At 53.6% G+C, this 21938-nt stretch overlaps 1 protein-coding gene across 3 annotated transcripts in view; it reads right to left on the bottom strand.

Moving 5' to 3' along the window:
• Positions 1–3292: 3292 nt before the first annotated feature.
• Positions 3293–21938, bottom strand: part of GRB2 (growth factor receptor bound protein 2) — a 53975-nt gene continuing 35329 nt past the window's right edge. For 2 of the 3 annotated variants that reach the window (XM_090290538.1, XM_090290540.1), the window contains 4 exons: positions 13718–13815; positions 7979–8101; positions 4600–4768; positions 3293–3832 (listed from right to left, as the gene is read on the bottom strand). In XM_090290538.1, coding sequence (XP_090146664.1) covers positions 3647–3832; positions 4600–4768; positions 7979–8101; positions 13718–13815 — 576 coding nt within the window. In that variant the 3' untranslated portion in view covers positions 3293–3646. Of the gene's footprint in view, positions 3833–4599; positions 4769–7978; positions 8102–13717; positions 13816–18924; positions 18964–21938 lie in introns of those variants that run through there. The other variant, XM_090290539.1, reaches the window with a different exon arrangement.

Raw genomic sequence — 21938 nt, 5'->3', positions numbered from 1 at the left:
TTGGTGGATGGGCCAGAATCAAGTTTTGAAAGGCTGTCTCAGGAATACCTTTTGGGACGGGATGCGGCGCACCTTCTACACTGTCTCCGTCAGTTTTTAAAGGACGGCTCGGAGCGCTCTGTGTCGCAAATGGGTTCGTCGCCCCCCGCTGTTTATGCACCGGCGCTGTCGGTACCCAGAATAGCCATCTTCCTTCTCGACAGTGACGAGGAACCTAAGACGTAGTAGTGGTGCAGGGCCTGGATGCCGGCCACCTTGGCGGTGAGCATGCCACTCATTTGGCGCTGGGCTCTGGCTGCGGCCTGTAACCCCTGGGGACCACATTTAAGAAGCCCCCAACTGAACCAGATTCTGAGTGTCTCCTTGTTCTTCAGTGTAAAACAGGGCTCAGATTTGGGGAACTGCACTGCATCTAAATAGTCTTAGGGGTTAGAGGTAGTTCCAAGGTGCCCCGACACAATCCACTTCCATTTTTCCTAGTTACCCGGGCACCCTGGGAAAGTAAAACGTTCTGACCGGAAGATCCCCTACTGTAAGTGGCCAGGGGGGCATGTCCAGGGAAGGTGGGCCCCTTGTGCCTGCCACCTTCCTTTCCAGCAAGCCACCCGAGCAGCCCTGGCACCGCAGAGGTCACCCTGGAGCCCTCGGCAGGAGCTGCAGCTGCTGTCCCTCCACAGTCACGAAGGCGAGCCTGTGACAAACTCCCAGGCCGCAAAGTGTGATGCACGTCAGGAGGGAGGCCCGAGCCGCGGCCGCCCACCCACCTGCAGCTCAGTCATGGACCGCGGCCGAGCTTTCCACGCTGTCTCCCCAAACGTGCTCCCACCCAAACGCCTCTCCAGGAACGGCACGTCCACGGTTGGAAGGGGAGACCGTCACCAGGAAACATGTAACCAAGCAGCAGTGTTCCCATTCGTTCTGAGGCCGCTCGTCCAACTGAGCAAGAAGCCTCAAGGAGGCCGACAGTTGCTGCCTTAGGTTTTCAAGTCAACGGCCCATTTTGGAAACTTCTGCGAGGCTCCGCAGGAGCTGGCCTCGGCGGACCATGTGGCCAGCAGCCCCCGGCAGGGCAGTGCTGGGTGAGTTCCTTCTCACGCACGGCCCCCGCAGAGAAGGAACTGGAAACTTCCCTGCCCGCGCTGCGCGGCCACAGCTGAGGTCAGGCGCTGGGCTCTATTTAGGAACTGGGCCAAGGACGTCAGGGGCGATCCCTTGGGTTTCGTTTCTTTTTCGTTCACTCTGAACACGTTCTATTTGGTCTCCTGCAGCCAGTCCTTTGTGGGGGTGAACAGGCCTAGGGCCCCCTGGAAGCAGACAGGCGTGCCTCAGCGACTCAGCACACCGACTGCTTCAGCACAGACCGTCCCGTCAGCCCGTCCTTGACTCGGGTCGGGAGGCGGTGGGCAAGGGGACAAGCACCAGGTCAGCCGCGCTCCATCTCAGAGCACGACGGTCTGTGGTTTCCATCAGAAATGCCAGAACGCCTGCTGTGCCCTCAACCACAGCCCTGCGGTGAGGACGGCCCTGGAGAGCCGCCCTGGGGACAGGCTGCCCCAGCTTCCGGAGAGCAGCCAAGGGTGGGCCTCCCTCCTGGGGGGCCCAGTGGGACCCCCGTGCCCCTCCAAGGAGCGAGGGGAGTCAGAAATAAGCACCTAAGAGTCCTGACTCCCTGACAGGTCTTAGGTTTTTCTTTTAAGGGGAGGGGGTAAAAAAAGACTCGGAGTGAAGAAGTCATTGTGTGTTTATTATTCACAGTTAACCACTATCTACCAAATTCTATCCGCAGTTAAAGGATTAAGTACATAGATCTTTTTATTTAAACACTGATTCTTTTTTAAATATATACACACAAAACTTAGTTCAGCAAGGCTCCACGATATACACCAATTCCAAAATAAAACAATCAAATGGTCCGGGTGCAGACGCCAGCTTCCTCTCGGCAGCAGCGAGGAGAGACGCCGTCGGGGGTGGGGGCACGCGAGGCTGGCCGCTCTGCCCAGGACGGCAGCCGCCTCCGGGTCTCTGCGCTCCGGGCCCCGTCCGCCTCCATAACCAGAGTCCAGGGAGACCCCCATGACCGTTTCAGAACCCCAGGCCGTCACCCACACCCGGTCCCAGTTCTGTTGGGAGAAGGGGGCTGGGTAGAGAGAGCAAGTTCACAGGCACATCACTCTGAGGGACAAGGAGGTGACAGGAGACGGACAGAGCGCTCTTCAGTGGACGTGGCCTTCCTACATTTCCCATCTTCCTTCCTGCTATTCCTGCTTCACGGAGACATTTCCTTTTGGGGAGCTGGGCGGAGCAGCTATAAACACAGCCTGCTGTGCATGAAGACACGAAAGCCACCCAGCCGCTTCTTGAGCACTGCCCTGAGGCTCGCCTGGGCAGGTTAGGTGGGGACACAAACAGTAAAAGGCATGAACAGATGATACCCCTGGTTTTCAGAGCAAGAAAAATGAAGTGAAGACGCCTGTTCTCCCCCAGTGTGGGAACACAGTAAGTCCTGATAAGAGTCAGAGAGCGACAGGCTGAATTCCTTGGGCTTTTCTGTGTTTGAAACTTGCTGGCTCCGAGGATTTGCGTCAGGGGGTCTCTGGGGAGGAAAAAGGGGGGCAGACACCCCCTGAGACGGCAAGGCCAGGGATGCTGGCCTCTCTTTTTCAGCCAGATCCAGTGCAGTGAGGGCAGAGCTGCAGCCTGTCCTCTCGCCCCAGCCGCTGGTCACACTGCTCCCCAGGGCAGCGACTCCGGACACCGGGCTTCCGCTCCCTCCAGCTCCGGGGGGGCTCGCAAACATGAAAGCTGAACCCTCACCCTCCTGGCTGAGGAGAGGCGGGAGGCCCACAGCCCCCACTCCGACTCGCCTCTCCTCCTCTGCCCTGCTCCCTCCCCAGCGAGGGAGAACGCTTCCACAGAGGAGGAGACAGGCCAGCGGACAGCTCTGTGCTGCCTGTAACTCACCGCAGGACCGAACAAATGGAAGCCACCCCGAAAAGCAACCCTGGAAGCGAGGAAAAGGCACTGGAAAAACAACACGCTGGCCACGCCGCTCGGAAGGGAAGACAACGTGGGAAAGAGATACAGGCTTTCAGTTGGGCTTTCTCGGGAAGTCAAGAGGGGCACCGCTCCTGCCCTTCACCCACTCCGCGTCCAAGTTGGACAAAACGCAGAGGGCAGGGCTGAAGGGGGCCCCACCCGCCCCGCCTGCGAGCACAGAGGACCCAGCGGTGGCTGTCCTGGCAGTCACTCCGACCAAAGCAGACAGTTTGCATAGAGAAAATACCAGCCCACGTGGTTTCTTTTCTTTTATTATTGGCATCAGCTAGGACTATATGTGGCATTAAATGTCATGCACAGAGGGACAGAAGAGAAAAGAAGATGAAAAAAGGACAAAGGAGAAATAGGAGCAGCAGTGAAAACTTGTAATAAAAACTCTTTTTCTTAATTTATAGGTAAGTTTTGGCATTGTTATATCCAACTCCCCCTCCCACCCCCAAAGTTCCAACCAAAGTGAGAGGGTCACCAGGTGACCCAGCCAGGCGTTCCGAGCTCCCTCAAGGGGTGCTGTTAAGAGGCAGCTCGTGGGTTTAATTCTTTGAACATGTTTAAAATTTTTCACTTTCTTTAAATAACCTCTTCTTGCTTCTTAGACGTTCCGGTTCACGGGGGTGACATAATTGCGGGGAAACATGCCGGTCTGCCCGTGGCAAGCCCCCTTCCACCAGTTGGGGTCTGAGTTATCCATGACGTGGATAAAGTCTCCCCGACGGAACCCCAGCTCACCATCCTCCTGGGGGTCAAAGTCAAAGAGGGCTTGGACGTAGGTCGGCTGCTGCAGAGAGGGGGCAGGAAAGAACACACACATTGCATCCTGAGCGTGGCCAGTGCCCCCCCGGTGAGCGGGCCCGGTGCGGGGCAACGACCGACCCTGTGCCAGCTTTCCCACATTTCCTGAAACACTGCACCGCCCCAATTCTCAAATTCTCACGTGCTGAAGTTTTACCCTACGCGGGCAGGGTGATCTCTCTCCAGTGCTCAGACAAGGACTAGGGCAGGTCTCACCCCCCCGGCAGCCACATAGGCCCCAGGATGAAGCCGAGAGCAGTCAGCGCTGCCTTGAGGGGAAAGAACTTCAGCCACAGCCAGGAGGTTGTTTTCAAAGCCCCAGGATTTGAAAATGCTCTAGTGCCTATCACTTTACCAGTTATAAAACCCTACAGGTTTTAGAGTCAAAAGGCCAGGGGCCTGAATGCACGCACGGTGAGCAGAGCTCCAGGCCCGGGGCGCAGAGGGAGTGCGGGCCTCACGCCCAGGCCGCCTTTCCTCCCAGCCCGCTTCCAGGGAAGCTGAGTGACAGTGTGCTCAAGACCCTCTTTCCTAGAGACACAGGCAGTCACCCAGCAAAACCTGCCTCCGAGGAGCAGTCTCCGGAAAAGGCAAAGCTGCTTGATTTCAGACTCAAACCCTTGATGTGTGTCCAAGGCGACCGTCTGAATACTGAGAGCGGTGGCCCCAGAGGCGGCCCCGTGTGAGGCGCCTGCTTGTCCGAGGCGCTGCTGCCGCCCTGAAGCGACCCCGCCTCTCTCCCGGGAGGCTTACCTGCGGCACCTGCTCTATGTCGCGCAGGAATATCTGCTGGTTCCTGGAGACGGACGTGGATCTGTGATAGTCCACCAGCTCATTCAGCGAATTGAACTTCACCACCCACAGGAAGTACTTCCCGGCGCCGTCCCGGAGCACCTTGAAGTGCTGGACGTCGTTTCCAAACCTGGGCAGGGTTGGGGGGCACACGGGAGACAGGTCAGGGGCTCGGCCCATCGAGGGGGTCACGTCCTCGCAGCCCGCAGGCCAGACTGCAGCAGAGCAGACACCCAGGCGGGGGGTCAGGACACCCACGTGCTCCCGGGGCCCCTCCACCAGGGCCGGGGATGGCCAATGACAACATGACGTGTCCTCACCAGCCAGCAGGACACCGTCTGTCAGACCTCAGCGGTCCCGCTCTGTGCTGCGGGACACTTACCGCGGCCTCACTCCATCGCGGGATTTTTAAAAATATTATATTTAATTACTTATCGCGGATTTTTCGCTCTGTCATGGGATTTTGCGGTACTGTGCACATGTGTTGTTAAAGTGACGTAGGTTTAAGAGTGTAGAATATGTTTAAGAACATACGTAGTGTTTATAAAAGTGTGGGAAGCATTAATAAGGGACTGGGCACGGTTTATAAGTGTGGGAAGGACTTATAAAGTCTTAAAATACATATAAATACTAAAATAAACGTAAGGGTCCTACCCCGCGGACTCTCACCTACCGCGGGGGGGCTAGCATGGAACGCCCGCGGTGAGTGAGGGACCCTGTACCTGTGAAGACAAGCCCTTGCCTGTGGCATGCCCCACACGGCACCAGACACACAGCCCATCGAAGGCAAGGAATGCGACTCGTTAACTGTTCCGGTGCAGATTTAAAAAAACTGAGTTCAAATTAAAGTCTTATGTGATTTTAAAGACTACAAAAGGCGGGGAAGGAAATAGGTAAGTATGAAGAGGAGGGACTGGATATACTGTCAATAGTTCTTTCCCTGGGAACAGCTTCAAGTCATGTGTCCCATCAGGGACTTTAGTTCTCGGAATGCCCTGGGCCCTGGCTGGGGTGGCTCTGTGGACTGAGCGCCGCCTGTGAACCGAAAGGCTACCGGTTCGAGTCCCAGTCAGGACACAGGCCTGGGCTGTGGGCCAGGTCCCCAGTTGGGGGCCCACCAGAGGCAACCACACATGGGATGTTTCTCTCCCTCCCTTCCCCTCTCTAAAAATAAAATATATATATTTTAAAAAAGGACATACTGGGACAATAAATAATGCGGCCCAGCCTCCCCCTCGCCCCCCCAGGCTTCTCTGTCACCTGGTGAAAGAGACGCTCCCTTTTACACTGGTGCCCGGCTGAGCGAAGGGACCACGTCCCAGCGCCACGAGGCCAGCCGGCCAGCGGGGCGCAGGCCTGCCTGTCCTGTTCGTGGCCGGGCGCCCGGCTCCCACAGCAGGGCCGGCCCGCATGGGCCCCCCGGAGGACGGCTGCTGGGCGAGGGGACGAGGCTGTCCTGCTGACGACCCCCAGGCTCCGAGGCCCCCGAAGCAGAACCGTCTCAGCCGCACCAGCAGGTGGCAGCACCGAGCGCCCAGGGCTCGGAACCGCGCAGAGCGCTCCCCGGGGCGTCACCCACGGGTCTGCAGCGGCCCAGGCTGAGCGACGTGAGAAGCAAGGCAGGGCCCCGCTCCACGGCGCCAGTGGTGCCCGGGAAGGAGCCGCAGGGCCGCCACTGCCAGAGAAGCAGGGCGCGGAGGCAGGGCCGGGCCAGGACGCCGACCCGCGACCCCCGGCTCCCGGAAGGGCGTGCCGCGCTCCGCCCCGACTGGCACGGCGACGCTAGAGCAGCACCTCGGACCGGTCCCTGGGCCTCCTCACACCGGCTCTGATCACGATGGTTCACATCGGTTTCGAGTTTAATTTCTGTAACGACCCGGGCACGAGCTCCTCAAACGTTATTTGCTGGGCTGCGCGGCGTGGGGGCCGCAGAGCCCGGAGCGACAGGCCGTCCAGGCCGCCAGCGGCGCGCCAAGGGCGGGTGACCGCCCGCGCCCCTCGCCCCCGCAGTGACGGACACGTGGGCGGCGGACCCTGGGCGCAACGACAGCGACGCCTCCGCGTCCAGGGGCTCTCCCGCGACCCCATTTGCGCGGGTTTGATCCTGCGCGTCACAGGCGCGTGGGCGGGAAGTCTCTGTTCCTTCCGCGCACTCCTGCTGGGAACCAAAACTGCTCTAAAGAGTCAAGTCCACTAAAGACCCATCGTGAGAAGAGAAAACTTCTAATTAAATCGAGTTGGATGTTTTCATGTCGGGACTAGAAGTTGTGCTGTCGAGTATTGCAAATACGACCTGAAACCTCCTCCTGTAGCTTCACCGAGGAAAAAAACCCCTCAGTTTAAATCTACTTTTAAAAAAACCTACACTTCAACCACGGACATTTGGTCTTGAAATTAAACAAGATATTTAATTGGTTTTTGAAACTAAAAAAATCTTTATTTATAAACGGCAAATTCTTATAGCCTTCATTTAAAAAATCAATTTTAGAGCCCTGGCTGCTGTGGCTCAGTGGATTGAGCGTCAGCCTGCGAGCCAAGTGTCGCTGGTTCGATTCCCAGTCAGGGCACATGACTCGGTTGCAGGTCAGGTCCCCACTTGGGGGCACGAGTGAGAGGCAACCACACAGTGATGTTTCTCTCCCTCTCTTTCTCCTTTCCCTTCTCTCTAAAAAAAATAAGTAAACAAATAATTTAAAAAATAAAAATAAAAAATCAATTTTAAACTAATCACTTCTTCGTCATATAGAGAACGCCCTGCTTTGTAAGGTTCCTCGGGGCCCTAGGGGTTCCTGAGAGGCCACAGTACTAACTAGAACGCTTGGGAACGACAAGTTGATGTCACAAATTGGGGCTGATTTGCTGGGAATCCTCTAGGTCCCCACTCGCCTTCTCTGGGACTCCTGGGGTGACGGCACGTCCTGCGCGCCCCAGGGCCTGCTCTCCCCGGCTCCCTGCCCCATTTACATTCCCCAGAAGGGAAAGCAACGCACCCCGCAACCCTGGCAGTGACCTTTTAAATGGCTGAGAGAGGCCTAGGCTGGCATTGGCAGATGTGCGCCAGGACGGGCCACCGGCCAGCCCTTAGGGGAGCGGTGGGGTCCCCGCAGGGCAGGCTGCAGGGCGGGAGAGCTGCGGGGGTCAGGGGCCACGGGCAAGCCCGCGCGCCGGCGCAGCTGCGGCTCCGCCACTGGGCGCTTCCATGGGGCACCTAAGCCCAGCGCTGCCAGAACACATTTTTGAGGGGCCAGGAATCAGGATTTTAATGTAAAATCTTCCGATGTGTATAAACCTGAGGCCCCTGTGCGGCCGCTGCAGACGGCGCTGGCAGAGCAGTACTCACTTGACGGAGAGGGAGAAGTCCCCCGGGGCGCTCTCGCTCTCTCGGATGAGGAAGGCGCCATCGTGCCGCTGTTTGCTAAGCATTTCTTCTGCCTTGGCTCTGGGGATTTTGCCAAAAAACCACCTAGGAAAGGAAGGCAAGCCGGTCAACACCTGCGTCCCCGGAAAGCAGCGGGCCATGCAGCCCCCGCAGCACAGCAGCAGGACACGCCTGGTCGTGGAGGGCCGCCCCCTTCACCCTTGGGTGGCAGCTAGCCCAGTCACGCCATCCAGCCAGGGTCACCTCTGAGAGACGGGCCGCCTCCCTTCAGAGGACTTCGTCCCACCCCGGCCTCCGGAAAGGGGCCCTGAGGCACGATCGTAGGCCCTTTCCTCTAGGGCAGGGGTTCTCAGCCTTCCTCGGGCCACGACCCTGTAATACAGGTCCTCAGGTTGTGGGGACCCCCAGCCATAAAGTCACGTTCGTTGCTACTTCCTAACTGTAATTTTGCTGCTGTTAGGAATCGTCATGTAAATATCTGATATGCAGGATGTATTTTCATGGTTACAGATTGAAGATAACTAAAGCATAATGATTAATCACAAAAACAACATGGAATTATATGTGTTTTCCGATGGTCTTAGGCGGCCCCTGTGAAAGGGTCGTTCGACCCCCAAAGGGGCTGCACCCCCCAGGTTGAGAACCGCTGCTCTAGAGGAAGACACTTAAAAATGGGCCTCCAGGACCACAGCCCACTGGGCTCCCCACTGACTCATAGCAAGGCCCAGGGGAAGGCCCAGGCCCACGGAGGTGAACCCCAGGAGGGGGCAGGCCGCTGCCCGCAGCCGTCTGACGAGGCTGTAGCTTTGCTGCAGTGGGAAATGGCAGGAGAGCTGGAAGGCTCTGAAGCGGCGACAGGGCCTCTTCCTGTACCAGCTGAAGGGGAGAGGTCCAGGCCGAGAGGGCAGCCCCGACTAGTGACTGACGCTGGCACTCTCCCCAGAGCTCGTCTCTGCCATCCCTGCTCAAAGATGAGCTTCCAGCAGCCACCAGGAGCGTCATTTACCATGTGCATAGATTTTGACTTTTCATTTGGAGCAAGTTAGATTCTTTGCTCCCAATGCTCATTCACCTTGGCCACAAGAAAAAAAGAGGCTGAATTCTTCGAAAACTGGGGGAGCAAATGACCTGTGTCTTACCAGGAGGAAGAGAGGGAGAACAGTCTTAAAAAGCTGAAAGTCACAGCTGCCTAAGTATTTCACATGAAAACCATACTAATTAGGATGGATGAACTGTGAAAACAATGTTCTTTCCAAAGTTGTCTTTCATGTATTGTTATGATTATTTTTAAAAAGCAATCATATTTCCTTGAGCTAATCAAGACTGACATGCTTCATTAAACTCCTAACATGGTAACTAACATTCATTAAATATGCAAACTATAATAAAAAAGTACCTAACAGTCCATTAACCTAACATGTATCTCTTACTTGTAAGCAGCCACATTGGCAAGAGGTCTCTGAAGGAATACTCCCCACTAAAACTCAAATGGAGAGAGGTAAGCGACCAGAAGGACACGTTCAGAAGCTGCCATCGGTGACGTTCAAACACTCCTAAATCTACCTCCTTGTGCCTCTCTCGTTTTGCTTCTCTAACGCCAAGCTGCGGAGGAGCTGGTATAGGCTGCCTTCCCGCTCCCTCAAGCTACGTCCTCCAGTGCCTGGCAGTCAGGCCACACAGGAAAAATCGCAGGTTAACAGAGTGATCCCCAGTTATGAAAGAACAGCTAACGGTATTGAGACCATTTAGATACTTTCTACTTTAATCTCTGGTGCTTGGGTGGGTGACGTTACTCAATGCCCACACTCCTTCCTCCTAAACCCCAGGATCATTCCAGCCAGCAGGCATTTTCCTTTCCTCTCCCGCGTTTTAAAATACAAGGAATAAATTAAAATAACCTAGATGTGCATGCAGTAAAAATAAAAAGGCTCTTCCCTCAAAGCCCCCAGAGGCAGCACCTGTTGGCAAGTATGTGCACACGTTTTCAGACCCCCACCTCTGGTACACAGATCTATCGATGCAGCTGCAGGGGTTCCTTGTCCCAGCTTCAAATGAACTCAATTTTATTCTCAATTAAAAAACAAACAAAAACTGTAGCGAAGTAAAGTATCCTAATTAGAATTTATACAAAGTTAACACACCTGTTATAATCACCCAGGCTGAGAAATCAAAAATTAGCTGGAGACTTTATTAAGTAAATATTTCTTTTGTAACTGCCCCCATTTTTACTGAGCATGTGCACACACACTCACCCCCCAGGAAGTCCCACAACATAAGGATTATCACGCTATGTTAGGAATAGCTATCATTCTCAGTTACAACATCTTAATATCATCACCCTACCTTTCCACAACACTTGATATTCTTTATAAGTTTGATTAGCCTCTTTTAATGCTGATATTTATATGTAACTACATGGCTATGGCCAGAATCTTTAAAACCTTTAAAAAGAAGGGTTTGTACCACAATACAAATAGCAGAGGAGCAAGCTAACGGGAGGAGGCTGCCTACTTTGCAATGGAATTCCCGCCTCCATCCCACAGGCCCCCGCCCGTGCGCACCTGACGGGACGGCTCGGAGCTGGGCCCGCGGCCAGTACCCACCGCTCCCCTCGCGTCTGTGTGTGATCGTCAACTGCTCAGTTCCGTCACAGTCCACACCCCACTCCCTCCTTCTAACCAACACTGAAGGCTTTGGGGCGGGGCGGGGAGGAGGAGGGCGGGGGGAGGGGAGGAGCGGCGGGTCCCCTGCCCTCACAGCCAGGGAGCGACAGGAACGCTGCACGCGGGGGTGTCCGGCCCCGGAGCGGCCCGTGGCAGAGAAGGGGCCTGTGAGACCAGACGCCACCCAGAACAGGCCGGGTTCTTTTCCAGCAACCCCCCCAGAGCACGACAATGAAAAGGAGCGTAAACTGATTTTGTTGTCGCTGGAGTCAGCAAACCGTGGCCCTGGCCTAAATCTGCCCACAGTCTAAGGCTAGGTTTAAAAAACTTAAAGGGTTGTTTTAAAAATTTCAGAAGAAGAATATGTGTCAGACAGATTGCATGTGGCCCGCAAAGCCTACAATATTAATATTTATTATCGGGCCTTTTACGGAAGTCCAGCCAACCCCCAATCTGTTTTGAGGACGGACTGATATTTGAGGAGCAGACGTGCACACACTGCTTGGCCTCCACGGACCGAGGGGGGAGGCTGCTCTGTGATCCGAGGAGCCCCTCCCGCTCCCAGTAACCGCCACCCAACCGCATCTCCCCGAGGCCACCGCGCTGTCCACGGAGAGCCCACGCGGCCCCCAGAGCAAATACGGACACTAAGTGGCTACAAGGACGCAAAGCTGTGCTTATACACTTCTCAGGAGTAACAACGCAGCAGACGTAAATTCTCCAAGGACTCTAACACCGTTTGGGCAGGGGAGTGGGGAGGCCGAGAGACCAGACTCACACAGTTAACGAGGTACAAGGCCGTACACGTCCCAAACCAACGCTAGAAGACAGAAGTTTATAAAGGAGATGGATTTTCACCCTGTGGGTCACCCAGGGAACTTTCATGGAGCCACAATAAGGTGCCTGGTTCTTCTCGAAGTAGAAAGACACCTCTCCGAGTATTTCACAGTTTCTTCATTATAGGGGGCTTCCCATTACCAAAGAGCAGGGTAACTCTACCTTCTCTCCCGAGGCTAAGGCTTCCTGGATGTGGTCTCTCAAAAAGCTTCATGCTACCTACACGGCAATTGTATTTAACGACAGCACCTGACTTCCCAGCAGCCAGCACAGTCCCTGCCACGGCGTGAGAACCGCGTGAGAGTTTCTGACCAGGGCACAGACCAGCAGACAGCTCTGTGGTGCAGCTCCTAAGCATTCCTTTCACTTTATAGAAAGAGAAATCATGTTTTTAAAATTTTTTAAATCTATTTTAAAGAGAGGGGAAAGGAGGGAGAAAGAGAGGGAGAGAAGCATCGACTGTTGCCCCTTACACACGTCCTGACGGGGGACTGAACCTACAGCCCAGACACGTGCCCTGCCAGGAATCACACCAGCAGCCTTTTGCTTTGTGGGCTGACGCTCACCCAACTGAGCCACATGGGCTGGGCTGTGAGATCATCTAAGAAAAGATCTGATTCATAAGGGAGCATCTGGCCCACATTTAATTGCTAGTGGTGGTTACCTCTAAAAGCCATATGTATGTGGGGGGAAATGCATATATTGCTCTATAGATTCCTACACTGTCAAGTCTCTTAGAATGAGAACTATATTCATAAATTACTGGCATTAAACTAGAATTACTAGAAGCGTTCCTAACTTGTAGGAGAGAGGAATGAACTAGACAAGCCTGAAGGCCCTTTGACTTCTATGACGCTGTAAGCTCTGTGTGGTTAATATCCTGCTCTAGGATTTGAGGAAAGAGAAATGACAGGTATGCATTAGAGTGGTGACAATGAGGGTGAGGGACAAATGGGCTGGTACTCAAGGTGGGTCAAGTCGTCCTAAAGTTTCATCACTTGTGGCGCTGGTTGGGCAGCTCAGTTAGTTAGAGCATCATCCTGATACACCAAGGTTGCAGGTTCAATCCCTGGTCAGGCCACATACAAAATCAACCAATGATGCATAAGTAAGTGGAATAATCGATCTCTCCCTCCCTCCCTCTCTCTCTAAAAAAAAAAAAAAAAAAAAAAAAAAAAAAGGCAGCCCTGGCTGGTGTGGCTCAGTGGGCTGGTAGCCGTCCTGCAAAGCTAAAGGTCGCTGGTTCAATTCCTGGTCAGGGCACATGCCTGGGTTGTGGGCCAGGCCCCTGGTTGGGGGTGTGCAAGAGGCAACCAGTCAGTGTTTGTCTCCCTTTCCCCCCCGTCCCCCTTCCTCTAAAAATAAATTTAAAACAAAACAAAAAAACTCTTTGTCACTGTGTTAAACCAGGTCGAGAGAAGTCTTGCTGTCTCACTGGCCGTCTAACTGGAGACTGAAGGCCTCAGTCCCCGACAAGCAGAGCGTGACGGGGCTGCTGCAGGGGCAGGAGTGTGGCCAGTGAGAGCTGGGGGTGGGGGGACAGTGGTCTGTAAGGGCCCCCGGCATCCCACTGTGTCGCGTATCAGCATGAATGGGAGGGGCTCTAAAAACATAAGAAAGGAGGAAGTTCACCGCTTGCAGCAGCGTGGAGCAGGAGAGCACTTTTCTTTCTCTGAGAGAAGAACACGGGGGGCGGGGGACAAGGGCAGTGAGCACAGTCACAGGCCAAACGCTGTGCTCCGGGGACACAAGGTTATTAAGACACGGTCCCACAGGACAGTCAAACGTATCAGCATAAAACGATGGGATAAGTACACTTCCTAAAACTAAAAAAAATCCCAGAATTATGAAACATCTGGCCCCAAGGGTTTTCATACAGAAAGAAATATGGACCTGCATAACTGCTGTTTTATTACCTGAAGATCACGGACAGGTTATTATTAATCTGAAACATATACACTATTATGTAATAGGATATAAGTTATTGTTTTATTATTTAAAGGTCACCAGCAACTACTACTCATGTGAAACATACGCTATTATACTATCGTTATACACTATTATTAATATGCAAAATCAGCGGGCTTTGTTAATTCCCTGGCAAGACTGAACTAAAAGTATGCATCTCGGTGATCTAAATTCTAAACACATCACTGGAAACAGAGGTCTGACCCCCGGGAGACGGTGGAGCCCAACTTACGGATGTGGTTTCATTTCTATGTAATTCTTGGGAATGAAGCCGTCTTTCCCATTGAGTTCCGCCTTGTACCAGTTCTGATCACACTCTTCATTCAACACCTGGAAAGAAATAAGACAAGAAAACAAATCAATCAAGTCCCTTCACTCCGAACAGGGCCGCCACGGAGACAACCGTGCTGCCGCTGAGGCCTGTCTGTAAGAGGTGTTATCTGAGGCTCATCAGGTACGTGGGTGCCAGAAAGACTTCTTGAAACTTCCAGCAACAGCATCATGTCAACCCTGAGAGTTAAAATTAAAGAGAAAACAGAAATTGTCCCTGGAAAGGAGAGCTCAGGCTCTCGGGCATCTGCCACTGAGCTCTCAGTGGGACAGAGGACGGGAGGGTGACGGGGCCCAGTACCAGGCTTGTTCGGGCCTGGGGACCAGCAGACGCTGACACTGCCTTCTCCGGGCGAGCGCAGGCCCGGGAACGCGGCCTCGTTCCCCAAGGCCACCAGCTACTGCCTCACACGCAGGCTTCCGGACCCCAAATGGGTGTCCTCTCCAGCGCTGCTCCCTGTCACTTGTACGGACAGGCTAGGCCCCTACACTACAGTCTGCAGAGTGGCCATTTTCTCCATCTCGTGGCGCATGTAAACTCATCACTAAAATTGTGCGGCAACCAAAAAGTATATTTTTGTCAATCTGACAAAAAAAAAAAGTATAATTTTGATTCATTTACAGCGGATGGCTATTGTTATGTTGGCTGTTGTCTTTTTTTTTTTTTAATAATTTTATTTATTTATTTTTAGAGAGACAAGAAGGGAGGGAGGAAGAAAGGGAGAGAAACATCAATATGTGGTTGCCTCTCACGTGTCCCCAAATGGGGACCTGGCGCACAACCTGGGCCTGTGCCCTGACTAGGAATCAAACCAGTGACCCTTTGGTTCGCAGGCCAGCACTTAGTCCACTGAGCCACCCCAGCCAGGGCTGTTGTCATCTTTTAAATTCAACAATCTAAGGGAAAAGAGGTCAGTGTCCCTGACTAAATAGTCAGGTATTGGATGTTTTACAAATTCTAGCAGACCTGGCCGGGTAGCTCAGTTGGTTGGAGTGTCGTCCCCATACGCCAAGGTTCTGGGTTCAATCCACAGTCAGGGCACATACAAGAATCAACCAATGAAGCATCAATAAGTAGAACAACAAATCAATGTTTCTTTCTCTCAAACCAATCAATAAAAAAAAATTATTGGGGCACACTGGTTGAAAATTGCTGCTGCAGAGTACTGTTAAGTTGCAGGACAGCCCTGGCTGCTGTGGCTCAGTGGACTGAGTGTCAGCCTGCGAACCAAGTGTCACTGGTTCAATTTCCAGTCAGGGCACAGGCCTGGGTTGCAGGTCAGGTACCCTGTTGGGGGCACGCAAGAGGCAACCACACACTGACGTTTCTCTTCCTCTTTTTCTCTCTCCTTTCCCCTCTCTCTAAAAATAAATAAATAAAATCATTAAAAAAATGTTGCAGGACAGATTTAGGTGCAGTATTAAGGCCACCCTTTGAATTCTAGATTTCTAACAAACAGCAAAGCGCAGAAGGCATTTTTAAAAAGTATGTAACTTAAAAGAGAAAACAAATGTGAACTGAACTCCGAAATGGTGAGCACAGGAAAATGCTGATGGACTGGTAAGTGGTAGTCAATTTACAGTACATTATACAATAAAGTTCTGATAAGAAGCTGGTGCAATCCTTTACAAATGGCTTAGGCGAGGCACTGAACAATACTGTAACTCACTGCCAAATCAGAGCCTGGATTTCTCTAGGGGAAAACCTGGGACAACCACAGTAAAAGAAAGAGCCTGTGTTTCTTTAGAGTAAATGGCGTGTGTGCCGGCACTGCACAGCCGGCGGGACACCAGGGAGCACTGAAAGCTAACCAGCACCGAGTGAGTCTCGGGGAGCTCGCTGTGACGCGGGCCGGCCTTGGGCCCCACGCGTGCACTTAGGTAAGGCGGCAAGTCCTGTGAGTGCGAGGCTGCGAGCCCCGAAGGGATCTGTCGCTGGAAAGCACCGCCAGCTTCCGTGGGAAACTCGCCTCTTTTCGTTCTCGCTCCCCGAGCCCCTACAAAGTCGTTGTATTTGGTCAAGTGCTGCAACGATACAACTTGGGGCTTCCCAGGGGTCGCTGTCGTGTTTCACGCGTGCTGGTTACCTGCGTGTGTCAGTCTGTGAAAAGTCACTGAACCGTGTACTGACATATAAACTCTTCAGTGTGTGTATCATACTTCAACTAAAAGTCAGAAACATCTCAGTGAAGAGCGCACAGTCCGACTGCGGTCCAGCGCACAGGTGACACACACAACCGGGGCCTCGCCCATTTTCACAGCCCCAAACCACAAACAAATACCAGCGCGAGACCCCAGAAGCCCCGGCCACCACGGCTTACCGCCACCACTCTATGAAAACACGGCACTCCCGGAAATGAAGCCGTCTCCCCCGAGCGCTCTGTCCTGCTGGTCCGTACTGTGGGACTCGGTAACACTCCTCGCTGCGGCCCCGGCCCGCGCCCCCGGTCTGAGACCACTCTAATGCAATCTAAATCCTCGTTTACACCAGTATCAATCTGAAGCTTTCTAAATACTTTTAAAAAAGAAAAGAAGAAGCCGGAGGTCAAAGGTTGAGGTCTCAGACCCCTAAGGAGGCACCTGACCTGTGGCAGGAGCGCAGGACCAAGAGGCTCCACACACGGGCTCAGACTCCGTCATCATCAGCGATGAGCTCTGTGACCTTGGGCGAACGACTGTTCTCTAAACTGGGTCGTGCACATCGGCACCCTGGGCTCTGACACAAGGCCCGGTCCTGGGCACCGGCTGTGACTGCCTTCACTAAGGTGGGTCGGCGGACACAGTAAGAGGACGAGGACTGCCTTCTTCTGAAAACACATCATTCTGTGCTGACTTCCAGAAAGACCTCAAACGCGGAGTTCAGGAATTACAACAGCTCATTCCCTTCTCGCCCCTTCGGTGCCAACACGGGAGACAAGAGCTGTGCTTAACTTTCTACACAGATTATAGAGAAGGTGTCTTTTAGGAAAGTGGTGACCAGCATTTTGATAGTAGGCTGCTGTATTTTGAATTAGGACATTTTCTTGCCTGAACGTATTTGGTCATCAGTAAACAAATGAGAAAATAAATCATGGTTTAAAACAAGAAAGAAGCTGCACAGTTATGAAGAGCAGTTCCATCAAACCTTCCAGCATATATTCTAATAGCTTGTGGACGAGGCAGGGCATCAACAATTCTTCGGGGAAACTTATTCAAAGATTTATCAATCTGTGAAGCATTTGTGCAGGAAAGACAGAAACTATTTAAGTTCTCACACATAAAAACAACAACAACAAAAAAACACCCAGAAGACCACTTACAGCTGCCCCCCCACGTTACAGAAATGCGGCCTAAGCCCGTGAGTGTCCCCAGCTCTTCATACGTGGGTCTGTCACCCCCCCAGGAGTGATGCTGAAGTGCTGCCCGGACTTACAGAGGCTTAAAGACCAACCCCTGCGAGAACCCCTGCAGGGCCCTGGCAGGAGGGGCAGCACTAGGAGAGCCATTTAAAACCCGTTCTCTTCAGCTGCACGTTGCGTGTTTTATTAGAAACGATCAGCGAGCTCTTCAGCGTCTCAGCCCCCCTCCGCACGGTTCACTGCCTTGGCCCCAACGACACTGATTCATTACGGACGTTTTAAGTAAGTGGTTTATAATCACCCCTCCATCTGTTCCTGTTTTTGCTCCACATGAAAAACATCTTGGCTATGCTGCCTGCTCTACCGTGTGCCAAATCATGAAAAACACCCACGCTGCAGATAAGTTCTTCTGAATTTTAATGACATGATCGACTTAAAGGCAGTTTAATAACTAAGGCTCCTTAAACTGTTTGTACAAGTGCACAGGGAGAAACAGTTCTCAAGTTCATGTTGCCAGGCCCGTCTCCACGCTGAACGAAGGCAACCCAAGAAAAGACGTGCCAAGCAAGCACTGTTTGTCCCAGGCAAGACACCTGACAGGTTGCTGGCCCTTAGAGACCAGAAAGCTGAGAAGAACTGAAATGCATTTATGAGGTTTTAAAATTCTCCTAATTTTGGCAGACTTGCATAATTGTGTGTAAATACCAAATTAGGCTGTTTTACTACATGGGTTAAGGAAAATCTATTCATTTAAAAATACTTGTGTATTGATCTGAAATCAAGGGGGTATTTCACGTTATGGAAATGTGTTCTCCCCGCAGAAGCATCACGTCTATGCCATGGAACGCCACACTCAGTTCCCTCTGAAACGGGTATTTCCACAAGATTCATCTCTTTTGGGATCCAGGGGCCCTAAATCCTTGATTTTTACCCTACTTTCTTTTCAGAAAGGATTCTATTCAGCCGACTAATGAGACCCCAGGGGCACCAGGTGGGCAGGTCTGCTTCTGACCACCAGGGACACAATGGGGAGACGCCAAGTTCTGCCCTTTAAACAATGTTAAAAGGAAAAGAACGGAAAAGAGGGAGCGGGTGGGAAGAAGGGAGGGCACGCCAGCACCCCGGCTCTCCCCCGGCGGTCAGCTGCGCACTAGCCCCACGGCAGCCACGTGAACAGCGCCGCCTCCCCTGCCGTCTCGGAGCAGCCGTTCTGCATGGGGCGTCGTCTGACAGGGCCACCCCATGTCTACACACCCCAATTTAACACCAGATGGGCTCCATCTCCTCCTACTTAGTGCCCCGACCAGCTCACACGCCACTGGTTTTCTGCGGGAAGTCTTAGCATGCCTCACGCCTCGCTCGCCACTGCAGCGCCGGGAGCCCGGCCCTGGCCCCCACGCCCGTCCCACTCACCGGCCTCCAAGCGCCCTGGGCTTCCCTGGGTTTCCTCTGGCTCGGCTGCCCTCCTCCCGCCCCATCTATCTGGCACTTTCAAGATTCAGTTCGGAGCTTACAACCAGTTTGGTCAATTTCCTCGGTTTCATTTTCAGAGTATTTAAGGGAGGGCCACGGTCAATCCCCACGTGTAATTCCTACGACATCTGGTCTACCACCACCGTCCTGGCACGCCCCGGTCCCCTTCTAAACTAAACGGAAGCACCTTAGAGCTGGCTCCGCGCCCCGTCTCCACGTGCACTACGCCCAGCCCTGAGAACGGCGTGTAGCCCATCACCAGCTTCCTTGGTGAAAAGTAAGCACCTCTTAAACAGACCCTGGAAAGAGGACTGATTGTCATGACGTTGTCCCCGAAGGAAGGAGGCGCAGAGTGAAGGAAGCAAGAGAATCAGGCCCCCAGCCTTCCTGCAGCGGAAGCACCACGGCCGAAAGGCACCCAGCGGTGGCGCCTCCAAAGGGGGCACCCCAAGTCTTTCCCACAGGACTGCCCGCTCCGATCACACTTGGAGGCTTTGGCCAGGGCAGGAGCATTTCAGCCTGACGTGGACCAGGGCGGAGGAGGTCCGGCTGCCTCAGTCCGTCCTAGGGCCCCTCCGCACGGCCCCTCCTGGAACGCTGTTCGGGCTGCGTGTCTGACTTGTGATCCGCTCCTGCAGGGGGTTCATTTTAGAGCTCCAACTCCTCCAACAAAATTTTTACAGAAGACAGCATGGAAGACCTGCGGCCCTTTTCCCCACGGAATGGAGAGAGAAGAGCGGGATGAGACGCAGTGCATGCAAAACGATTCTCTGAGGGGTTCGGCCTGCTCATGCGCCGCTGGAAACAGAAGACTTCCACAATGATGTGCGTGCATTCCTGCACATGGGAAGACGAAGCCTTGAGAAGACAACCGAACCACAGGACAGGTCTCCCTTCTGATCAACAAACCAAACTGGATGCTCTGACCAACTTCTCCAGGTTCACCTGTCATTAAGAAAGCTGCTCAGGAAATTTTAACCAAACAGGAAGGTGGTTCACACTTACGTGCTATCACTCCACCCAGATAGCCCCAGAGGCAGTGAAACCTAACACACACGCAATAGCCCAAAATAAACTCTTTCTACCAAAGGGGTACCAAGAGTTTCCACTGCATGTGACTGTCCTTTGCGTTGTGACTCACGGAAGACATAGTGCTTTGTGTCACTGAAATGCTCTCAGAATACCAGAGCTTCAGCTGCAGAGCGCTGGGGGAGGGGCGACACACAGAGAGAGAGATCAGGGAGTTTCAAGAGAGAAAACACTGCATTTGAAAAAGTCAGCACTTACACGATGGCCTGGGCTAGGCAAGCACCTTGCCACCAGCCCTGAGCCAGAGGGGCTGAGACACAGGCACTCGCCCCCCAAGGAGCTCAGAAGGTCGTGAAAGCGGGAGTCGGCACCTGGGACGACTACAAGGACAGCGGGGACCGCGGGGAAGAGGCAGGGGGCAATTTAGCAGAAAACACCACGCTGCAAGCACCGAAGAGAAAGACCTGACTCCCGCCTGGGGGACACAGGAGAGCTTCCGGGACGAGGTGGGGACGAGGCCCCACCCTCTGTTTGCACCCGGACCTGCCCGGCCTGTGGAGGGCTGTGAGGGGCATGAAGGCGGCCGACTTCCCAACCTGCGACCAGGCCGGTTCCCTCGGCCACGCTGTCGGCCATCAACTAAAAGACGGGTTAAGCTTCCTGAAGCTGAAAACTAAAACCTTTTCTAATGGCATCAGAACGTCCTAACTGGAAATAAAATAATCTCAAACTTAGCTGATTCTTTTCAAAAAATAATCCTCACCTAAGGCTATGTTTTCATTGACTTGAGAGAGGGAGAGAGAGGCCGACATGAGAGAGCCAGCCGCCTCCCGCAGGCACGCCGACTGCAGATCGGACCGGCGAGGTTCCTGTCTGTGAGACGACGCTCCAACCACTAGGCGGCCCAGCTGTGGCGGCTCTTTGCTTTAATAATATATATTTGGTTATCGTCCTTATTATCTTGTTTACTAGCAGAAGTCCTTCAATCACAGGTCCAATTCTACAACCCTGTCCTCAAGAAACCAAGCAAAACAGAAAACCAAGCCTCCCAGGTCCAGGGGAAGAGCAGTCCCTGGTTTTCTGAGGACGGGCAGACCTGCGCACACTCGTCAGGCTCGCCCTCTAAGATGGGCTCACGTCCAGCGAAATCAAACAAAACAGGAGCCCCCAACTGCTCCCAAATTAATGACAACAAAGTTTATTACATTTCCCTTAAGGACTTATTGATTCAAGATGTGACCTAAAGGGTCTATGGATTCACAGCTGCCCTGTGACCCAAGAGCCATCTCTGAGAACGTCATGGGAAGACAAAGCAAAACGACGTTAGCCCAAGCCAATCCCCGCCTGCTGCACAAGGAGCTATGCAGGGGTCCTTACACCTAAAATGCTCCCGTTCTGACCTGAAAAAGCTGGCTCCGATGGCACTGTCCCTTCGGAAGCAGCTAGCCTAGCCTCAGATCAGGATGGTTGCCATCACGGGATAAAGAGGGGCTGCGCATGAAGTGTTAGGCCCTCACTGGAGTCTCTGGAAGGAGGGCAGCGCAGGCAGTTAAACGGAATCACAACACTGAAGTGAAAATGTGGATTACGTTAGGTTCAGTACAGGCCAAGGGAGCAGAAAACAGAGGACCCAAACCTGGCTTGGGGGGCGGGGGAGGCCGTCAGAGAGTGAATTTGAGGGGAGACCCAAAGGATCTCCTGGGGTGTCTGGGAGAAAGGCTGCAGGATGCCAGTGAGCGAGTTCCAGCTGGTCGGCTAAGGACGGTAATCAGAAGCCACCGAGAGGGACATTCGGGTTTGCGAGTCTCAGACCCTCCGCTGCGGGAGCACTGCCTCTTCCGCCCCGCCGGGCTGGAACCCTCGCCGCCCAGGCGCAGGGAGGGGCAGAGCAGCGTAACCGGCCAGAGCAGGCCGGCACGGGATGGAGCAGCCAGACCGGGGATCGACCCTGCAGCCTTCCGGGGTACGGGACGCCGCTCTAACCAGCCGAGCCACCTGGCCAGGGTGACTCCCTTCTCGCCTTGTGCCCTGGCTCTGTAAGGGCCACAGGGATAGGCTGTCTTGCTCTCTGGCTCCCAGTGGCCCCCAGCAGTGGGGGGGCCTGCAGAAGGCTCCCTCCTTGGGGGGTCTGTGGACAGTCTCAGGCCCCTGCCGACCCAGTCCTCTCCTCCGCATTCTGGGACCTCCTCTCCCTTCTGCCTCAGTGTTTCCTTCTGGCCGGGAACCCAGTTCCTGGCTCTGGGCACTGCACTGTCCCCTGGGGTTTCTAAAGAAACCCCATCA

This window comes from Furipterus horrens, unplaced genomic scaffold (assembly GCF_987537825.1).
Source record: "Furipterus horrens unplaced genomic scaffold, mFurHor1.1.pri manual_scaffold_11, whole genome shotgun sequence".
Lineage (NCBI taxonomy): Eukaryota > Metazoa > Chordata > Mammalia > Chiroptera > Furipteridae > Furipterus > Furipterus horrens.
Note: the sequence above shows the minus strand (reverse complement) of the source record. Positions and strands in the feature narration are given on the sequence as shown.